This window comes from Vulpes lagopus, chromosome 1, assembly GCF_018345385.1.
Source record: "Vulpes lagopus strain Blue_001 chromosome 1, ASM1834538v1, whole genome shotgun sequence".
Lineage (NCBI taxonomy): Eukaryota > Metazoa > Chordata > Mammalia > Carnivora > Canidae > Vulpes > Vulpes lagopus.
Window position 1 is genome coordinate 9068138 of NC_054824.1, and position 19912 is coordinate 9088049.

A 19912-nucleotide genomic window follows, 5' to 3' on the forward strand; every position below is an offset into this window, starting at 1 on the left:
TGGAGTCCTGGGATCGAGTCCCACATAGGGCTCCCCGGATGGAGCATGCTTCTCCCTCTGCCTGTGTCTCTGCCTCTCTCTCTGTGTCTCTCATGAATAAATAAATAAAATTAAAAAAAAAAAATGAAATCCAGAGGCTCCTGACTAGATTCGTTGGTAGAGCACGCAACTCGACTCTTGACCTCAGGGTCATGAGGGTGTGGAGTTGGGTGTGGAGCCTACTTAAAAAAAAAAAGACAAAATATAAATGTCATAAATGTGCAAAGTAGAAATAGCAGAGAGGGAGATCTTGTCTTGAGAACTAAGTTTTTTCCTGGCTAACTGGCAAGCAGCAGCAGGCCCCGCAATTAGTGAATACAACCACAAATTATAAACTTAATACAACAATGGACCTTTTAGGCCATGGCTACACATACTGTGAGTGATTATCAGTGCCATTAGTATCATCTTCCAGTCTGAACGATGGTATGTGTCAGCTGGGACAAATTCCTCTAGCTGCAGTTATGTTTTATGGAGGTTGCTACGTAAAATCACATAAATATGATCTTCATGGGGATGGCATGGGAATAAAATTTAAAGTATATACATGTTTACCTTTGGATCTGTAGGGAATTCGACTTTACGTCCACCCTGAAAAGAAAAATAATACAGTAAGTAAAACGGTTCTCCATTGACAGGTTCCCATTTTACATCACCCATGGCGGTGAACCTCCCAGCGTGAGTGCATCTGGTTTAATTTCTGTTGCAACAGCTCTGAAGTCACCAACGGTGCAGATGAAGAATGAGGAAGACCGTGTACAGCAGAGGTGGTCTATAAGCTGAATCTGCATGGTAGGTCTGTTTTTTAACCCAATAAGCTGCATTGTGTAGTTTGTTTTTAACTCAGAAAATGTCTTACAAAAATGGATCTCTCTCATTTCTCTTAAGATGAAGATTCTGAGAGGCAGCGACCCTCCCCTTGTGCACTTACTACCTCTCCACTGGGCTCATTCTCCAGCCAGGGCTTGCGCCCCGTTTGCCCGTCTGCACCACTCTCTCAATCCAACTCCCAGCCACCCTCGCTCAGGTCTGTTTGCTGTCTGGCCCCTGCAGGTACTTGATTTTGCAGCCCACGGCTTACAAAACTGTTGAGTTCCCACAAGTTCACAATATGGTCTGGAGGACTCTTGAAGTAATCAGAGGAACTGTTAGATAGAATTGAAAGTAGCCCAAAGGAGGGGTCTGTGGGAGGAGTGGCTACACTCTTATATTAAGGTTTTTGTAAATGCCCCCCCCCCCCACCCACCAAAGAAAAAGAAACTCACTAAAAATAAGTCACAGAAAAAGGTATTATTACACAGAAATAACAAACAGGACAAGAGTTAGAATTGGCAGCGGGAAAGTCAGGAGGTTATTTTCTACCCATATAGAACAGCTTTTTGAAAAGTGCAGCCAGAGGTGCTCAAATGCACCCAATGAACTGTAATTATAAAGGAATGTTGCTGATTTTATCAACAAAGCAGAGCTTAACCAACCAAGTGCGGTAGCCCCTCCTCCATTATCTGCATTTTCACTTTACAGTTTGTTACCCAGGTCGAGGACAGCCTGGAAGCAGACGATCCTCCTGACGTGACTCAGAAGGTCAGGAGTAGCCCAACGCTCCTAGGGTTGCCTCAGCACCTCATTTCACTTCAGCTGTCAGGCGGGCACTTTCTCATCTCACCCCATCACAAGAAGGGCGATCACAGTACAGGAAGATATTTTCTGAGAGACCCCACATTCACATAAGTTTTACAGTGTATTGTCATACTTGTTCTCTTTTATTATTATTAGTTACTATTCATCTCTAATTTAATTTTGGCCTAATTTGTAAATTATAATAAATTTGTAATTTAATTTATCAATTAAACTTTATCATAAACCTATAGGAAGAAGACCTAGTATATATAGGGTTTCGTGCCATCTGTGATTTCAGGAGCCCACTGAGGGTCTTGGAAGGTGTCTGCTGTGGATTGGGGGTGAGGAGGAGACCACTAAGCACCCTTTTCCAAAGCATCCTTTTCCAATGCCATAAACGTCACAGTTTTGTAAGTTATTTCAAACAGCCTTCAAAAGCTGGGACAATTCTTTCATATATTCCCAAAACTAAACTTTGTTCTTTGAAAGTGAATTTTAGAAACAAATCATTTATAATGAAAAAGTCATTTATAGTGCAAATGATTTTTGCATGAGGACCCGCAAACACGGAGGTAACTAAACCACAGGCTTTGGCAGGGGGGCTAAAATTAAGATAAAAATTACCTCCGTGACTTTCTAATTTGATTCAAACTAACTCTAGAAGACAACCGCAAAGTGCAATTTCAAAAACATGTTTGGGACAAGAGCCTCACTTGTGCCCGGGGTAGTCAGTGAGCACCTACTACCACGTGGCACGCACCGTGCTCAACGCGGAGGACGAGACAGGTGCAGCCTGGATCCTCCCAAGGCTTCGGGTTTAGCAGAAGAGGTAGAAAGAATAAGACAAAAGACAGGGATAGGGTCGGGCGAGTACAGGCTCCTTTCTAAGGCAGACACCGGGGAGGACGATGTTTGGACATCCAGCCCCGGAGCCCCCAAAGCTGCCGTCCACCCTTGCCTCTGGTCGCCACGACTGGGCTGGTGCCCAGCCTGCCCTGCCCTTCCCCAGCTGCGCCCGGGTTCACGCAGAACCCTCCCCACATCTCCATCTAACACGGTCCTGCTTGCTTTCTAAGACCCAACTTGATTGAGCATGAAGCTCTCCTAATCATGGCCCTTCTGGGTCACATCACCTCCAAGGTGGATGTCATCTGTCCTTCCAGAGTTTTCCACAAAGGTTTAATTCTTCACTGTCTTCACTTCCTAAGCCACCGCTGGGCTGGAGCTTTGTGCGCCTGCCCACGGCTCTGCAAGGCCAGGAGTGCCCCGAACGCAGAGAACCTGGGCTTAGCCCCAGGTTTTCATCTAGAGCGTCCAGCAAGCTATCCTTCCTATTACTTCCGTCTAGTGGAAGGTTCTGGCTACTACAGAGCTGTGTTCTTAAAAAAAAAAAAAAAAAAAAGTCGGTTTTATTGCTTCGAAGTCACAGCCTGTGAATTCTCAGGGTCAACCTGACCAAGAATCAGACCCCCGGAACCTTGTGTTAGATTTCATTTTTACCATTTTCAGAGGCCGCATGGACCCAATATACGCCTCTTCTGTATCCCAGAAGGATAAGTCGGGGTATTCACCAGGTTCCAGGACAAAAGGCACACCCTGAAATCCAGGTTCTTCATAAATGAGCCACCTAGATAAGAACCAAGAGAGAAGAGAGAGGACTCATCATTTGTTTCCAGGGCCCGCAGGACCCCACTGAGGGGAAAGGAAAAGAACGGGATGACGTGTGTCGGGGCCGTGTTCGCCTACGCTCGGACACCAGAGCAACGTTAGGTTCACGGAGGAAGAGGCCATTATCTGCTCCTCCTCCTCTTGACCTTTTACCTGTTTCCTTATGGTTTTGTCCTGTTACTTCAATGTCTGTTATTCGCTGCTTCAAAGCGTAAATGTCTCTATCACTCCCAGTAAGAGCAGTAGCTATTCTGTGGCCCCGTACGGACGTAGAGAGGCCCTGGCTAGGAAACTCGAGCCTTGTTTTAAGAGGCGACATGTCATTTGTAACCACAGAACCGGATGTTTCACCTATTCATTTGTCACAGGGCCCAAAACTACTAACCGGTAGCATCTACCCAGAGCGTACACGGAATGCACCTGGAATCTGATCCAACGCACACAACGGTGCTATGAGGAAGGGACACTACTGTCCCCGTTTTACGGATGAGGCTGAGTAAGTTGCCCAGGGCCACACAGCTGCAAGTACCAGGTGCTGGGCTGAGCCCCGCTGCCCCCGAGCCAGGCTCCTAACCGGTTTTTGGTAGCAGTTTTTGTCATGCCAGAAAGTGCACATAATTTACGCTTTTTACAATGACTTAGGATCATCACCAGGAGAGTGACAATGCACAGTGGTGTCCTGGGGGCTCTGCAGGGCGGGAGGGCTGCTTGTTCCCAGGCCCAAAAGCTTTTCGAGTTCTTGCATCTGATTTTTACGGCTTTTCAATACCACACCCTTTTATCAGGCTTGTCAGCTGTCACTTCTGCTGTGGTCAGAGAACCAGAAGCCCCACCTTCCTTTAATGTGCTAGAAACCAGGAAACCAGAGAATCAAGCCAGTTAGAACTGCCTCTTTAGCAGTCTTGTAATTTCTTAGTTCCGGGGAGAATTCTGGGGAAGGCGAGGTGGTGGAGATGGGACTTTTCCTGTACGGGAGGTAGTAACGCGCCCCCTTCGTTCACAAGGATGGTGATCACTCCTCCTCTCCCATTCCCTGGTACCTCACTAGCGTACTAGCCGGAGAAGTCCACCTTCCCCAGAACACGGCGCCAAGAAGAGAGTGGCTGTAAATCACATTTGTTACCAGCAAAATGAGCTCGATTCTCCCTCTTTGCCTTCTTCTGGTTCCCAGTTTTGGCCCAACGCACATTCTGGGTGATGGGTTTTTGTTAAAGACGTCCTTGGATAAATCAGTTGCTTCTCTACACTCACTAATTATACAGGGATTGACGCTCGAAATCCTACTGAAGACCCCTCAACACACACACACACACACACACACACGTTGACAGAGTGGTGTATGTGTGGGTGATCAAAACTAATTAATCCACATGGTTAGAAGTCAGGGTAATAGTTGTATCGGGGGTAAGAGGATGGCAGGAGGAAGCTTCTGAGATACTGGTAATGTTCTCTTTCTTGATCTAGATGATGTTTACACTTCGAAAGTTCACTCAGGGTATATGCTTACGATTTGTCTTGCACCACTTTTTTTACAAATATTATTACATAGACTTCAATAAAAAATTAAGGTGTGTGTGGGGGGGAGGCTTATCTTTAAAAAAAAGGCACTGCAATGCCCTAAACCACAAGAAAACAGAGGCTAAGGGGGTTCTTTAAACTTCCCTACATCCAAGGCATCACAGGTAGGGATGCGTTACACATTTTTTAGAGCTCAAAGCTCTCCCAGGAACACCACGCATGGACTCCACACCCTAACTAAACAGCGGCATTTCATCAGAAATGGTGCTATTAGGCTACCAAGGGCCTTGGGGTCTGAGTCCTCACAAGTAAATGGGTGGAACTTTCTGTAAACTCAGCAGCCTAAGCAAGTGCTTATGATAACCGGAGGTGTCGCTGAGCACAGGACCCCTTCAGGAGGTCTTCCCTTCTACAGTCTGAGTTGAGGGCGTTTATTCATCTGCTACTGAACACGTTTCTTGCAGCATGTGATTTAGTCATGTAGCATTTCTGGAAGGAAGGTAAATTGGGGTAAAGGGGGAATCTGTCAGAAAAGTGAACACAAACTGACACAGCGGAAAAGACAGCGTCCTGGGTGAGCAAGAAAGGCCTGTGGGGAAGCTCAAACCCACACTTATCAATGTTGGGTGGACTTTGGAATCTGAAAACTCATACACAGCATGATTCATTCTTCCTAAGTTCTATTCCAACAAACTACATTATTCATGAGGCCAGCAGGAAAGGGGGAAACTATCTTCAGGCAGTTTTATTTCAGTCTCTAAAGGTGCTCATATTTTCCCATGTACTTAGGTAATGAGCTTTTACCTACATGATTATTAAACTATAAAGTGTATAAAGTATAACTATAAAGTGTGAGCTTTTTTAAAAAAAATTGTCTAAAAATGTTATTATTTCAATAATAGCCATTTGTATGTTTACAATGGTTATCCATATATTGATTAAAAATATTTTGTGAAAAAAATATTTTGTGATTATTCTTTTAGAAATACCTTCTAGCCACACAAGAAAAATTGGTCTTGTTCACTTGTTCTTAAAGAAACAAAAAACACCCACAGTATTTCCAGCTGGATCCTCAGTCTTACTCTCCAGAAATGGCTACGTATGAATGCTGGCTCTTTACAGAAACCAACTGGATGTTCAAAAGATTGAATATGTATATGCCAACTTTGAGGTTATTCTGAAGAGGGGGAGCTATGAATCTCAAAGGGGGAAAAATGTCCCTTTAGGGTGGAGAGTTGTAAGAAGCACCAATTTAACCAAGCAACCAAACTCAGTTATGGTTAATGGGAAGCTGGTTAGCACATGCCACCTTTTATGCAACATGAATATGTAGCATTACCCTTAAGAAGGGTCCTTCCCACATCTGCATCTCATCATGCCTCTAGTCCTAACCCATACAATACAGAAAATCCAGGCAATACGGGAACAAGTTAAATGATATCAGGAAACACTCAGAGACAAAACCAGATTGTGGCATATTCCCTATGACAGCCGACCTAAAATATTGCAGGGACAGAACTATAAAAGAAGGGTATGAGAATAACACAGAACTCCAGAGAGAGGCTACGTGTGTGGAGGAGTCAGGGGGCTGGGCTCAGGCTGGGCCACGCAGGGTGCTGTGGCAGTGCTGGTAATGGTGAGGTCCTAAGTCAGGTGGTGGCCACACGGGGATGGGTCTTACTACCAGGCTTCATAACTCACACATGTATATCATCTTCTGTGTATATCAAATACTTCACAGTAAAATTGATCAAAGGATATTTGGCTATTAAAACTATCCCCTGACTTCAGAACACCGGCATTCGAGTACCTGTTCTGCTAACAACTAATCCTAACCCCGAGAAAACGACTAAAGCCAGTCTTCCTTAAACACATGTTCTTTATGCTCCCTTTAAAGTTCTAAAATTCTTTGTTTTTATTAGAAATATACCCCCACACACACCACCACCACCAAAAGGTATACCCTCACCTCCAGGAGGATGGGTATAGTATTAGCCAGGTCTTAAAACAGAAGTTTAAAAACAAATTACACTCGATAGAAAAGAATTTCTGAAAGAAAATTTTAGAAATTACTCATGTTTCCAAGTTAAGAATTTGACAAGCCATACCCTTATTTTGTGTACGTGTAAGAGAGTTTAACCCACAGTAAATGGGCCCTGGAACAAATCTCCTAATGGAATCTAAGGAAGTCCCTCACAAGCAAAGACTTCTCTCTACTGGTTCAGGGCACCAGTGCACCATTAGAAGCAAAGTGAGCACAGGTGTTTACTATCACTTGAATTCTCCCAACCCAGCAAGACTCCCCCGGCAGATCTATAAAAATACTAGTGACCATTCCCAAGGCCGACCAACCAAGTTCAAGGACCCCAACTTTGAACTGACATCCAAAGCAGTTTTCTATTACCCTAATGGCAACAGAAATGATGACCAGGAAAAAAAAGATGTCCATTGCCATGCAAGCCATCATAAATTGGACACCACCACAGGTTTGTGACAACCCACTGTGAGACGAGTTAAAGTAACTTTAAAGGTAAGAAATATTACTTCGGTGTAACTCATTAAGCTTCAACAGAGCCCAAGCCTGAGTCATGAAACCTTCCAGGCACCAAGATGAACATATAGCAGACGACAATTTCATTCTTTTCCAAAGAAAGTGGTAATTCTCAACTTAATATGAATACTTTGAGAAATGAGATATACACATCTCTTTGATGTGAAAAAAATAATTAAAGGCAGCAAGAGATGAAGCTCTTTTCTTTGTTTAGACTCCTCCTTTTCTTCCCAACTGCCAAAAATAAACATGCCCAGGGCTCAGACAGCTCCTGTACTGCCTTTGAGATCTGTGCAGTGCAGGCTTTAAATACCTTCTCCAGGCCGATGACTCCTGAATTTCTATCTCCAGCTTCCCTCCTGAACTCTGGTTGCCTTCGTGTCCTCTCACTTGAATGTACAGTTGGCATGTCCAACTTTCCCTCTCTAATGCCGAACTCCTGTTTTCTCCATCCCAATAAATGCTGGGGGCCCAAACCCTAGATAGAGCTCAGCCCCTCACACCTCACATACAGTCTGTCAGCAAATGTTGACAGTTCTACTAGGAAAATGTATCCAGAATCTGACCGCTTCCCACCCGCACCTTCTAAGCCCTTAAAACCTCTTGCCTATACAATTGCACTTGCCTCTCAACTGGCTTGTTTCCACCCTTGCCTCTTTACAATCTGTTTTCTACATAGTAGCCAGAGTGAGCTCTCAAAAGCACAAGTTAGATCAAAATCCTCCCATGATCACCCATGTAACGTGGAGTAATCTAACATCGCTCCCAAGGCCTAACATGAGGCCTCTCTCCCATTCCGGTCCTCCCAGCTCACTGCTTAGCCACCTTGACCTCCTGACAGTTCCCCAAACCCGCCCAGCAGGGCTTTGCAATCGCTTCCTGCCAGTGACTCGCCCCCTGACCCTCCCCACCCAGGCCTCCCCAAGGCTGATTCCCTCACTTCCTCTGGGCCTCCACTTAAAATGTCAACAGACACCTCCCTGACCATCCTATTCAAAATGGCACTACCACTGCTCCTCTCTCCAACGCACGTTTCCTGTAGTATTTGCCATCTGACACATTACATAGGCGTTATCTTATGCATATCCCATCGACAAAAACTTTTGAGCCTTCCCTGAATATATGTTTATAAATGATATATATTATGACTGAATATATTATGAATTTAATAGAAAACACACACACACAGAAATCTTAAAAGGAGGAGATTTTCAATGAAAGATAAGCTTCAAAAAAAAAAAAAAAAAAGCTTCAGTGTGTTTTCCTTGTATGGCAGTGGGTATCTTTCACGCGATCTGGGCTGTGTGCTCCCCTTCAGAGACTACCTTACCCAGGACCGCCACCCGCACTCCCTGTTCTAATTTCCCCTATCTGAGATATTCCCACTTCCTTCAAAATACTCTTGCAGTTTCCTGTGATTTATGAAACCAACATCTGAGGGGCTCTAGACAGCATTGTGTGAAAATGTTCAAGGAAGGAAAGTACCATGTGTGCTGGCCTCCAGCCCTCCTGTTATATCAGGAACACATGCTCTGAATTACCTCCTTTGAATTACCATGAAGGTAAGTAAAAGCTGTAACTCAGCTCCGAATGAATCAGGTTCCTCTGAGATAAGGAAATCCCAACAGTAAACGTGCAGGTTTTTTTCCTCCCTGGCACTTCCCCCAAGAAATCGTTATTGTTTATAAGAGAACTGAATCACGGTCACACAGGTACAAAACAGTCAGAATTTTACGGCCCTTAATGAAACAACAACAACCTCTTTTAGTCAAGAACTACTTAGTAGGACAACAGATCAGAGTATCTTAAGTCTTTCTAGTAGTACACTCACCAAAAGGCTTCATTAATATTGTATTTAAAACGAAATACTTACGTGCCCCAATGTACTTTAATGGAACAAGTCTTCTGCATTATACCAAACCCTTGCATCTCTTCAGTGTCATCAAAGTAAGAATTTAGGAGTCCTAACCCTTCTGGTTCTGTAAATAAGTCAATCTGACTAACTCTGTAATCCTGAAGAAAGAAAAAAAAAAGTATACATATAAAATAAAAATGATGCCATGTACTTTACAATAAGCTCATTATCTTTTTTCAAAAGATTTTATTTATTTATTTATTCATGAGAGACACAGAGAGAGAGAGAGAGAGGGCAGAGAGAGAAGCAGGCTCCATGCAGGGGGCCCGACGTGGGACTCGATCCTGGGACTCCAGGATCACGGCCTGAGCCGAAGGCAGGCACTCAACCACTGAGTCAACCAGGTGTCCCCTCTTTTTTTTTTTTTTCAAATAACTAAATTTTTTTCTAAAATAAATTTGAATATACACATGATGCATTTCACAGAGCACCTGCCATTCATCCCTTCCCTGTTTTCACCCATGACTCAATAATATGTGGCCTTGCAGGGCAGCCATGTTACTTTAGCCATATAGCTCAGTGTTACATTCAAGCAAAAATCCCCAGAAATGCATTTAATTAGAGTTCTGGAACATATTTATTTCCCTCATCCTCACTGAAAAAAACTGTTGGCCTTCCTTGGTGACTGGAGTTTTAGCTGGTTTACTTGGACATGACCATCCAAGTCCAGAGGCTCTATAGTCCATAGAGGGGCCGCACTGGGGGCCCTCCTCAGTTGCTATTTTGTGTCCATAAACCCCCTGTGGTAACTCTCCTTGACTATGACCAAACCTCTATGAAATTGGTTTGGTCTAAGTTGTTAAAGCAATGATAGAAATTTAGGACGATTTACAAATCTCTGTACTATGGTCAGTGTACCACGCCCTGCACATCCTGCCCACCAAGCACTCTTCAAAAGGCCTCTCCTGGCTCAGTGCCTAAGTGCTAATAGAACATATATTGAACTTTAATCTTGCTGAGCTAAGTGAACTGAGATACAGAAGAAATGACACCATAAACATTGGTTTATGGGAGGCTCGCAAACATTACCAAAAGAAATAAATTTAATGAACTAAAAAGGTGACCTTCCTAAATATGTTGTCATGTGTGTTCATGGTTCAAGCAACCATAATCTGTAAAAAAAAAATCATAATGTATCAAAAAACATTAAAAATGTCCCTATTCTTTAACATGACACCATTCAGAAAAATTCACCCCAAATAAATCAGCAATTTATAAACAATGAAATGCACCCCAAAAAATGCTCATACAGCATTATTTGAAATAGCAAAGCATCTGGAGGCAATATTAAGTTCCATGGAAAGAAGGTAAAATAAATGATTTGGGAAACCCCAAACCATGTAGTAACATCAAAAGCATTAATGACATTAAGGTGGCGGTTACTGGACAAAACAGGAGGCCTCTCTTTACCAATATGCTTCACTTTCCTTACCCTACTCCTCCTGAGTGCATCTAAATCCCCACCCACCAGAATCTGATACAGTTGCACGTCACTGAGAGATGCTGATCAAAGGATCTTCAGGGAAAAGGGTAGGGAGAGAGAAAAAGGATTGAGAACTACAGTTTTTTGTTTTGTTTCTCCCTTGAGTAGTAGATCCCAACGTGGGGCTTGAACTCGTAACCCCGAGATTATCATGATTATCATGATTATAACTACAGAAAAAAAGCAGACTGGGCTATGGCCAAGATGGAGCAGAGGTTTCAAAAAATTAAGAAAGGATATCTCATGATGGTGGATTGGGATATGTTTAAACACTGCTTTATTACCAATATTATTTGAGCAATAAATAAAAAGTGCAGGTAAATTATCCCACTGACTATGATGTTTTTAAACAAGGTTCCTCGCATCTTCCTTAAGATTTATCACATTATCTACTTAAAACTATTGAAAGATAAATCATTTGGAATCCCAATGATCACTGAAGTCACTGAAGTCAGAAATATTGACTTAAGAATCAAGTGGCATTTTCCTCTGCCAAAAACTGTTACTCACTCTTACTCATTCTCATTTTACAACATCTTAATCTCCCTATTATACCCAAACACCCATCTCTGTTACACAAATAGGGTTTTAATCTTCCAATTGGAAGATACCATTAACTACATTTTTAAAAGTAAAGAATCATCAAATCCCCAGTGCCAGGAAGAAAGATTGACACAACTTCCTCATCAACAAATAAGGGACCAAGAAATTTTAGCCAATCTCTAAGGTGGCCTCAAGTATCCACTCTTCTGAAACCCACACGAAACCCCAGAGTTGACTTGCAACTGAATTATTTGGGGATTATTTATTTTTTCCATCATGGAGCTCCTATAAGCCACTCAAGGTAATCAGAACTCACACAGCAACCAAAAAAAAAAGTAAGTAGAAGAAAAATCTGTTCACATAGAATTCATCCAAATCAAGTTATTAAGTAAAATACATTTGGAGATGGGGAAGCGGGACAAGAGTGAGAAATTAACCTTCAAGATTTGTTATGAAAAAAATGACCCATCAGTTAGAATGTTCCTTTTTGAATTCAAGTGTATGAACACTTAAGTGATAGAAAATATATTTATAGAGCACCAATCGGTATTTTTCCCCACTTATTTCATAAAATGAACTTTTCTCTCAAAGAAAGAATCATCCCTGGCATTCAATAAATATTTGGTAAACAAATCAATCATCCTGGGTTTTCCCATAACCTACCTGGACCACATGTCTGATTGAACCAATCACCACAGGCTTAGTGGACTCTGCTTCCTCGTTTCCTTCCAAAATATCTTCTATACCCCAGAGACCAGAGAGTTCCAATTCTCCTTCTTCTAAGGGGATGGAGTGCCCTTCAAAATTTGGTTTCTCATACAAAATCCAACTAAGAGTAAAACACAGCGAAACTATTAGCTGGTGTTGGTGAGAAAGGTTTTGATGATTCAAATATTCTAGCTAATAGCCTTTCCCTGCCTCTGTCCTCTCTCCCTCTCCTTCTCTCTCTCTCTCTCTCTCTCTATCTATCTATCTATTGTGACCAATTATTATATATATACTGTGGCCAATTCTCTAGTAATAATTAAGTGTATAAATTCTAAGACTTAATTTACTGGGCACAATTAAGCCTCTGCAAATCCAAAAACTGTATCAGGATCTTAAAGAAATTTTGGCTATCCATTCGAACATCGTAGAGTCACTAATGTTCTATAGAACTCAGTTGGTGAACAGTTGTAAATACTAATACATCAGATGAATGGACTTTTTCTAGAATTCTTTTTTCTCCTTGTACATGTAGAAAACACTTCTGGGGGGCATTTTACCTATATTTTAGAGCCATATCAATGGACATATTGATATAAAGTACTATATGCATGTTAATGGAGAATATTTTAAAAATATCCTTCCCCCCCCAAAATAAATAAAATAAAAATAAAAATATCCTTCCCAACAAAAAACATCCAAACAGTAAAAAAAAATCTGTTAATACATGACAATGCTGTTCTTAGATGCTTACACTATTTTTTCTTTAAGATTTTATTTATGTATTCATGAGAGACACAGAAAGAGAGAGAGGCAGAGACACAGGCAGGCTCCATGCAGGGAGCCTGACATGGGACTCGATCCCTGGTCTCCAGGATCAGGCCCTGGTCTGAAGGGAGCGCTAAACCGAGGAGCCACCCGGGCTGCCCAGATGCTTATGCTTTTAAGAGAAAAGTTAACAAAAGTTGGGAAAAAAAAGCACTATTATATGAGAAAATTTATATTTATAAATTTATATAAAATTTGGTTTTAGTGTTATTTTTGGTCTCCAAATTTAAGAGCCCAAGCTCATTATATTTTTGTAATGAATGTGCTGAAGATATAGAAAAATGTTAAAATATCTAAAACCTAACAGGAAAGATGCTGCATATTTAATCAAATGGGAAAAAAAAAAACCTTACTAATTTTCTAAACCACAAATTTTAAAGCCCGACCTTCTTTATTTCAAAGAAGAAGGTATCAAAGATAAGCCTTTATGCCAGATAAGTGATTTATTAAAAATGTCTTTTCTTAATTCAACTTCCTGTGTATTTCCTAGAAGCTGTCAACCTGGTAAATAATTTTTTCACCAGGTTCTTTATCAAAACCATCAGTTGCTAAAAAGTTGGGAAATAAATTTTAGGTTAGTCACAATTTGTCTTTTCTTAAAAACCATTTAAAATTCTACAAACATGACTCGTGCAATTCTTTCCAACCTCACTGAAAATTCATAAACCAGAAGTGTTAGTATGGACTCTGCTGTTCAGTAGGGCCAGCCAGTGTGATGTGGGGTTACATGGGAAAAAGACAGTTGTACTGCTGCACTTGCCTGACTTTTCTAGCATAAACAAACAGGCATCGCCTCTATAAAGTAGAAGCATGGTTAAAAATTATAATTTCTTAGAGATGAATTTCTGGTAATACTCACTAAGAGTAGGATTTTCTGCCCTTTCCATTACTAAAGGCATAATTTTAAATAAGTTCTGAAGACCAAAAAGGTAATTAAAAACGTAAACCACAAACCCTCTAAGTCAGGAACCCAAAGCACCATTCTTACCATCCTCTGACGACCTTGATGATTACCACCGGAGAGAGGCTCCAAGAGCTGCAATCTTCAATGTCACTGAAAATTTCAATGCACTCCTCAGAGACATCCGGGTCCCTGTAGATCACTACCTACAAGAAAACAAAAGTGGAAGCACATGGTTGAACGTTATCAGACCAAAATAAAAGCTGGCCTAGAAACAGAACATCATCTTACCTTTCCGGGTCGGGGATTGATTTTATTTGTAAGACTTCCTCTAAGTGTCTGTAATCAGATGAACAAAAACACAACAAATTAAACTCTGTGTAACAATCTCTGGAGTTTCTCTGCTCACGATCCTTTAAGATCATATTTATTTGCCTCACAATGTATATCAATTTTGAAACAATCTGCCTTGATCTGTGCCAAAGCTATGTTAAAGCTCTCTTTGAGTCTACAGTACTAAATCAAGAGTGGTTTGGGTCCTCTAACTAAATGTGGCATTTTAATTTCTCCTCATTTGTTTGTCTGTTTTTACAGAGAGGAGGAGAGAGGGATACGAGGGATACGGGGCTCCATCTCACCACCCTGAGATCGTGACCTGAGCCAAAATCAAGAGTCCGACACTTAACCAACTGAGCCACCCAGCCACCCCTCTATTTCTCCTCGTTTAAATGCTTGGAATATATCCACTAATCTAGAAAACTTCAGGGCCCAAGGGTTGGAACTATTTTTTACATCAGTTCACAGAGTAAGAATCCAGCAAAGAAATTTTAAGTCAAATGATCTCTGTATAACGTCAAGTAAAGAGAAACTATAAAGTATTAATCATGGATCTAGAAGGAGCTGCATCAATTTCGTGTGTTCATAGGCCCACCTTGTCTGAAACTATAAATATTATCTTTTCATTGTAACATCTGACCATCACATAAGTATTAGTCTCAGTAAAGGGGTGTTTATGGAATATATCACAACAGACATTGCACATTGTATACTTGATTCTCCCTTCTTGGTGGACAAAATACATTTTTGTATGGCTCCCAACCTAATCATTTTCAAGAACATCTGACGAGACCAGTAGAACCAGAAATGCGTAAGATAATAAAAACAGTAATCACACATGAAAAAAATATTATAAAACACGGACTACTTCCAATGCTGACCAGGATGCTTATTCTAAGGACTGCCTTTGATCTAATCACTCTCGCACCAAACCATAGCACAGTATGTCCAAGATCACAGAAAGGCCTCACTAGAAACATTACTAAAAATCAAAATGGCATCTACTTATTTATATATGTGCTTATTTAGAAGTGGATAAGCTGAAAAAAGGGCCTGAAATTTAAAACAAAATTCAGGTAAGATGATAAAGACAGAATAGCTATAGAGTAAACAAAGCCCAAGACCTAAGAAAACAACAAACCAACAAAAATTTAAACATAAAAAGACCTAGAGAGAAAGTAGAAAACACTTTGTCTCTCCTTTTTACTCCATTTGGCTCGATTTTTCAAGGGATTCCCTAGGGAAACTGTGTATTTTGTTGTCAGACTCATCAGATTGCTGTCAAGTAAGAGAAATGATCTAAGAATGATTTAAAAAGAGAAAATAATAAAAAAAAAAAGAGAGAGAGAGAGAAAATAAGGCTGTACTGAATGGCAAGTAGACCAGTGGAAATTCTGTGCTTGAGAGGAATACTTAAAAATCTTATGATTTCTGAGTGCTATGGGCTGATTCAGTGTTGTTTGTTTACAGCAGTGGTTCTCAAAGTGTGGTCCTAGGTCCCCTGGACGATCCCCAAGAACCTTCCAGGAAGTCAACGAGGTCAAAACTGTTCTCATGATAAGAAGAGGGTATTTTCCTTTTTCATTCCCTCCCTCACAAGCGTGCAACAGACTTTTCCAGACAGTCCAGGACGTGTGATGACATCATTGCTCTGATGGTTAATGGAGGGCGTGCTCCTGTGTTCTCACGCTTTAAGTTTTTCTTAGTGTTAATTTCTGACATAATAAATTTGTTCAATAGGCATAACCCATGTAAACAAAAGCCCCCTGGGGTCCTCAGTAGTTTTTAATTAACAAAGGTGTCTTGAGACCAAAAGTTTGAAAAGTTTTGAAAAAGGGGATCTGAGCTTCTGCTGGACACCCACCCGTGCATTTTGAAAGAGCTTCCAAAATTATATCCTACGCTAGGCTTGAGCAAGAGCCCACGCAACAAACGGAAACACACTGCAGTGTCTGAGTAAATGAGGAAGAGGGCACGGGATTTTCTGACGGACTACGCTGCGCCGCATGATGGTCTACACTTGCCTGACAGCCCGGTCCACAGTGTGGGCAACAGGAATACATGGGTCCGTCCACTCCTTTTTTCGGGGCTAGCGGAGCTGCCCTCCAGAACTTACTTTCTGCCCGCCTCAGTTTCCTCCCTCCACTTGAGTATCGAGCCCCGTAACAGAAAGCCACAAAATTCACGCCAAAAACTCCCTAAAAAGAAACAACCTCTGGAAGCCAGATAAGAGAAGATAGAGAAATCATAACCGTCCTTCAAAACCCTATTTCGCTGCCCTCGCTACGATATTCAAGGAAAGATCCGAGGTGGACCAAAACTCTCTATGCCCCCCAGCAGCTTTGTAGGAAAAAGTGTTTCCCTGATGAAACTTCCAAATAAAGAGAAATTACTTCCCGAGTTCCAGGGGATAATCACCTCGTTACTTAGGGAAAGAAAGTGGATCTTACACGTCGTAAGAGAAGGGTTAGGAACAAGATTTCTTGGCGGGGCTTTTCTGAATAAATGAAGCAGCTTTACAAATCTTCAAAATGCTAAGTAGAGCGTTGGGCATTCTCACCCAGAACTAGGTAAGAAAAAAAGAAAAAAAGAACCTTGTCTGTAGAGACAAGGTAGCTTACCTACACCTTTCAGGTTACAACACCTTAAGATACTTAGAGCCTATTTTCCCCACGAGAGTAGCAATACCTTGGGGACAGAAATCCTAGTACCTCTCTTCTTGGCCCCCAGTTCTTTGTACACATAGTGGGACTGCAGCGTGACAGAGGACCAGAGACCATCGCACGCACCGCCACTTAAAACAACACGATCCGCTCACCGTCCCTCTCTCCTCTCGTTTTACAAACCCACCCAACAAATGGTAACGCGTGGCTACTCACGGTTGCATCTGACAATGACATTGCAGAAAAAGACACGTTTGGGTCGAACCGGCTGGATTTGAAGAGACCCATGAAGTCCGCGTCGCTGTGTCCGGGGTTGGGCAGGCTCGACTTCAGGACGCTCTCGGCGCGATCGCTGCCGGTCTTCGGTTTAGGAAACTCGGACAGTTTGGCTTCGGGCAGGTGTCCGTTGCTCCGCGACCCCGGATCTTCTTTGGTCTCCTCCCTGGGCAGGTATTTCTCCATGTAGCCTGGACTTTTCAGACCCGAGAGGGATGCATTTGTCGCCTCGAAGCCGAAGACCTTGAGGCTGCCGGGTGGGAGGCTGGGCCGCTCCTGGTCTGCCCGGCAGGGCGGGGCGCCCTCTGCCCCGGGCCTCGGAGGCCGAGCAAGAGAACCGCTGCTCCGGGCAGCGCCGAAGCACGTGCTCATGGTGCTCACCGACGTCACCGACGGAGAAAAGACTCTGTCTTGGGCTGAAGGCAACATGCTGGAGAAGAGCGCGCTTTTCTCCAGCCTCGATCTCTTCACGCCGCCGCTTGGGACATCTCTGTTCTCTTTGTCCTCAGTCTCGGGGCCCGTGGGAGGCTCAGCCTTCCCGTCCGGGGCCGGGACCGACGACCCGAAGGGGACGCTCTGCTCCGTGGACGTGCGTTTGGTCCTCAGGTTGGATTTTGTGTAAAGACTCTGCATCAAGTGCAGGGCCGGTGACCGTTCTGGGGGGCTGTCCTTTTTCTTCCCCAAGCCACAGGTGAACACGTTGGGATCTAACACCTTTTCCAGGTGGTCCTCGTGGATGGGCGGCATGACAAAGGGAGGGGCGGGGCAGCTGGGCACCCTGGCCTTCTTCTTCTTCTGGGGCACACAGGCTGTGCTGTCCATGTTTTTGATGATTTCAGTGAACTTCTCCATGTCGGAAGAAGAGTCCAGCAGGCTGTCGTCGCCCCCCGCGGCGCCGCTCCCGAGGCTGGCAGGGCTGTCCGGGCCGCTCGCCGCACTCGCCCGGGGCCCTGGAGCGCCGCCCGGGGGGCTGCCCGCGCTGGGGTCGCCCTGCAGGGTCGCAGGTCGCAGGTGCTCCCCGGATGCTGGAAGCGTGACTTGGGGGCCAGCTTCGGCTGCGGGTTCCTCGCTGCGACGGCCGGGTTTGGGCGCCGTGCCCTCGCGGCCCGGGCCTTCCTCTTTCGGGGGAGCACAGCTGGCGACAGAAACCACTTCGAGTGGATCGTTCTGACAACTTGGCAGCTGGGCTCCTCTGACTTCGGGGCCCTCGGAGATGACCTGGGCGCCTGCATCGTGGGTGCTCTCCACGGGGAGCATGAAAGACCGGACGTGGACAAGGACCGTGTTTGGGCACTCGGGCCCCACGGCCTCCGGGCCGTGCTCTGCGGACGGAGGCGGCCTCGCTGCTGCCCCTCCTCCTCCTCCGAGCTTGGAGGGCTGCACCGTCCCATCGTTCTTATGTGACGGGGGCAGAACACAGCCGTTATGGTTTTCTGACGCTTTTAGATCAGTTCGTGGGAGACTGCTTATGGGAGCTCGAACACATGCGCCTTTGGGTGCAGGCTGGGAGGGAGAAGGCCCGTTAGATGACTCAGCTGGGGGCTGTGAGTCAGATAACGTATCCTGTGGCTTTGGTGCGGCCGGTGGGGGGGGCTCTTTGGTGTCAAGAATGGCGGGAATGTCCTGTGCTGGATCAGTCATACTTTCAAGTGCAAGTCTTTTGCTCCCTGCGGCCTTTGAGTCATCCTCTCCTGAGGCCTCGTGGTCCTCGACAGGATTCAGAGCTGCGACCACTGCTTCGGGAGGGCAGCCGGCGTCTGTGTGCACCTCTGCTCTAGCACTTGGGTGAAGTGGGGGGCCAAGAGCTTGGCCGTGGGGAGGCTGGCCCCCCGATCCCCCGGCACTGGGGCTGCCGGCTGCTGGGGGGATCTCCTCCTCAGGAACTTTGGATTCTGTCGAGGTTTCCTTTGCCAGCATACCATTCTGGTGACTGTTTGGCGTTACTTTCTTTTCAGATTGCTCCATCTCTTTGGCTTTCTTGGCTAAATTCAGCTTCGCCCTCCCAACAAACGTTTTATTACAGGAGGCAGGAGGGTTCCTTGTACTTCGAACATCAGCATGTCTTGGGCTACTACTGTTGGCCCTTTTGTTTTCAAATAAGGAGATTTTGTTGGCAGTGTTTCCTTTATGAACCGGCTGGCTAAATGGATTATGCTCGTTTCCCGAACTGTCAGGATTCTTAGGAGTTTTAAGATTTAGTTCCACATGTTTGGGCTTGGCCGGGCTGCAAAAATAAAGCAGTAAGATAAAGTTATTGACCTAGTTTTGAAAAGCCAAACGTACCAATTTACTACGAAACATTTATTATCATGAAAAGCCCAACATCTCTCTGGTAAGTAACATTTGTTTTTTTATGAGACTATTTTAAAACAATCCTAAGTACACTCAACTATTTTTAATGGAGGTTTTGCTTCTGTAGGATGGATGAGAAAATTATATAGCTAAGAAAGTCAAGAGGTGGGAGGTTAGCAAGTTTATCGAGTACCTAATATGTGAGCACGGTGCTTGACACTAAAGTCAGAAGACAGCTTAGGGCTTGAAGAACATGAGGTTGAATTTATATATTTGATGTACTCCTTTATTTTGAATATGTAAATGATCTCCCCAAACAGCAGCTGTGTATTTTTATTTTATCATAATTTTTAAGCATTATTTCAAAAGGCTAGATTATAAAAATATTTATCTGTTATTTACCTCTTTGAATATTTTATTCCCTTCATCTTCCTTCATATAACTTTACTCTGATTATACAAGTGTGTCCACTACAGATCATATGGGAAATATAAAAATGAAGAATCACTCATACTCCTACCACTCAAATAATCTCCCTGTTAACATTTTAGTGTACTCTTTTTGTATGCATGGTAAA

General features: G+C 43.5%; 1 protein-coding gene across 2 annotated transcripts in view; it reads right to left on the reverse strand.

The window, feature by feature from the left end:
• The window catches only part of CRYBG1 (crystallin beta-gamma domain containing 1), a 47963-nt gene that overhangs the window by 22650 nt on the left and 5401 nt on the right, over positions 1 to 19912 (reverse strand). For both annotated transcript variants that reach the window (XM_041764882.1, XM_041764889.1), the window contains exons 2-8: positions 16984 to 19267; positions 14060 to 14107; positions 13856 to 13974; positions 11998 to 12163; positions 9267 to 9406; positions 3157 to 3283; positions 595 to 630 (exon numbers count right to left, since the gene is read on the reverse strand). In XM_041764882.1, coding sequence (XP_041620816.1) covers positions 595 to 630; positions 3157 to 3283; positions 9267 to 9406; positions 11998 to 12163; positions 13856 to 13974; positions 14060 to 14107; positions 16984 to 19267 — 2920 coding nt within the window. The remainder of the gene's footprint in view (positions 1 to 594; positions 631 to 3156; positions 3284 to 9266; positions 9407 to 11997; positions 12164 to 13855; positions 13975 to 14059; positions 14108 to 16983; positions 19268 to 19912) is intronic.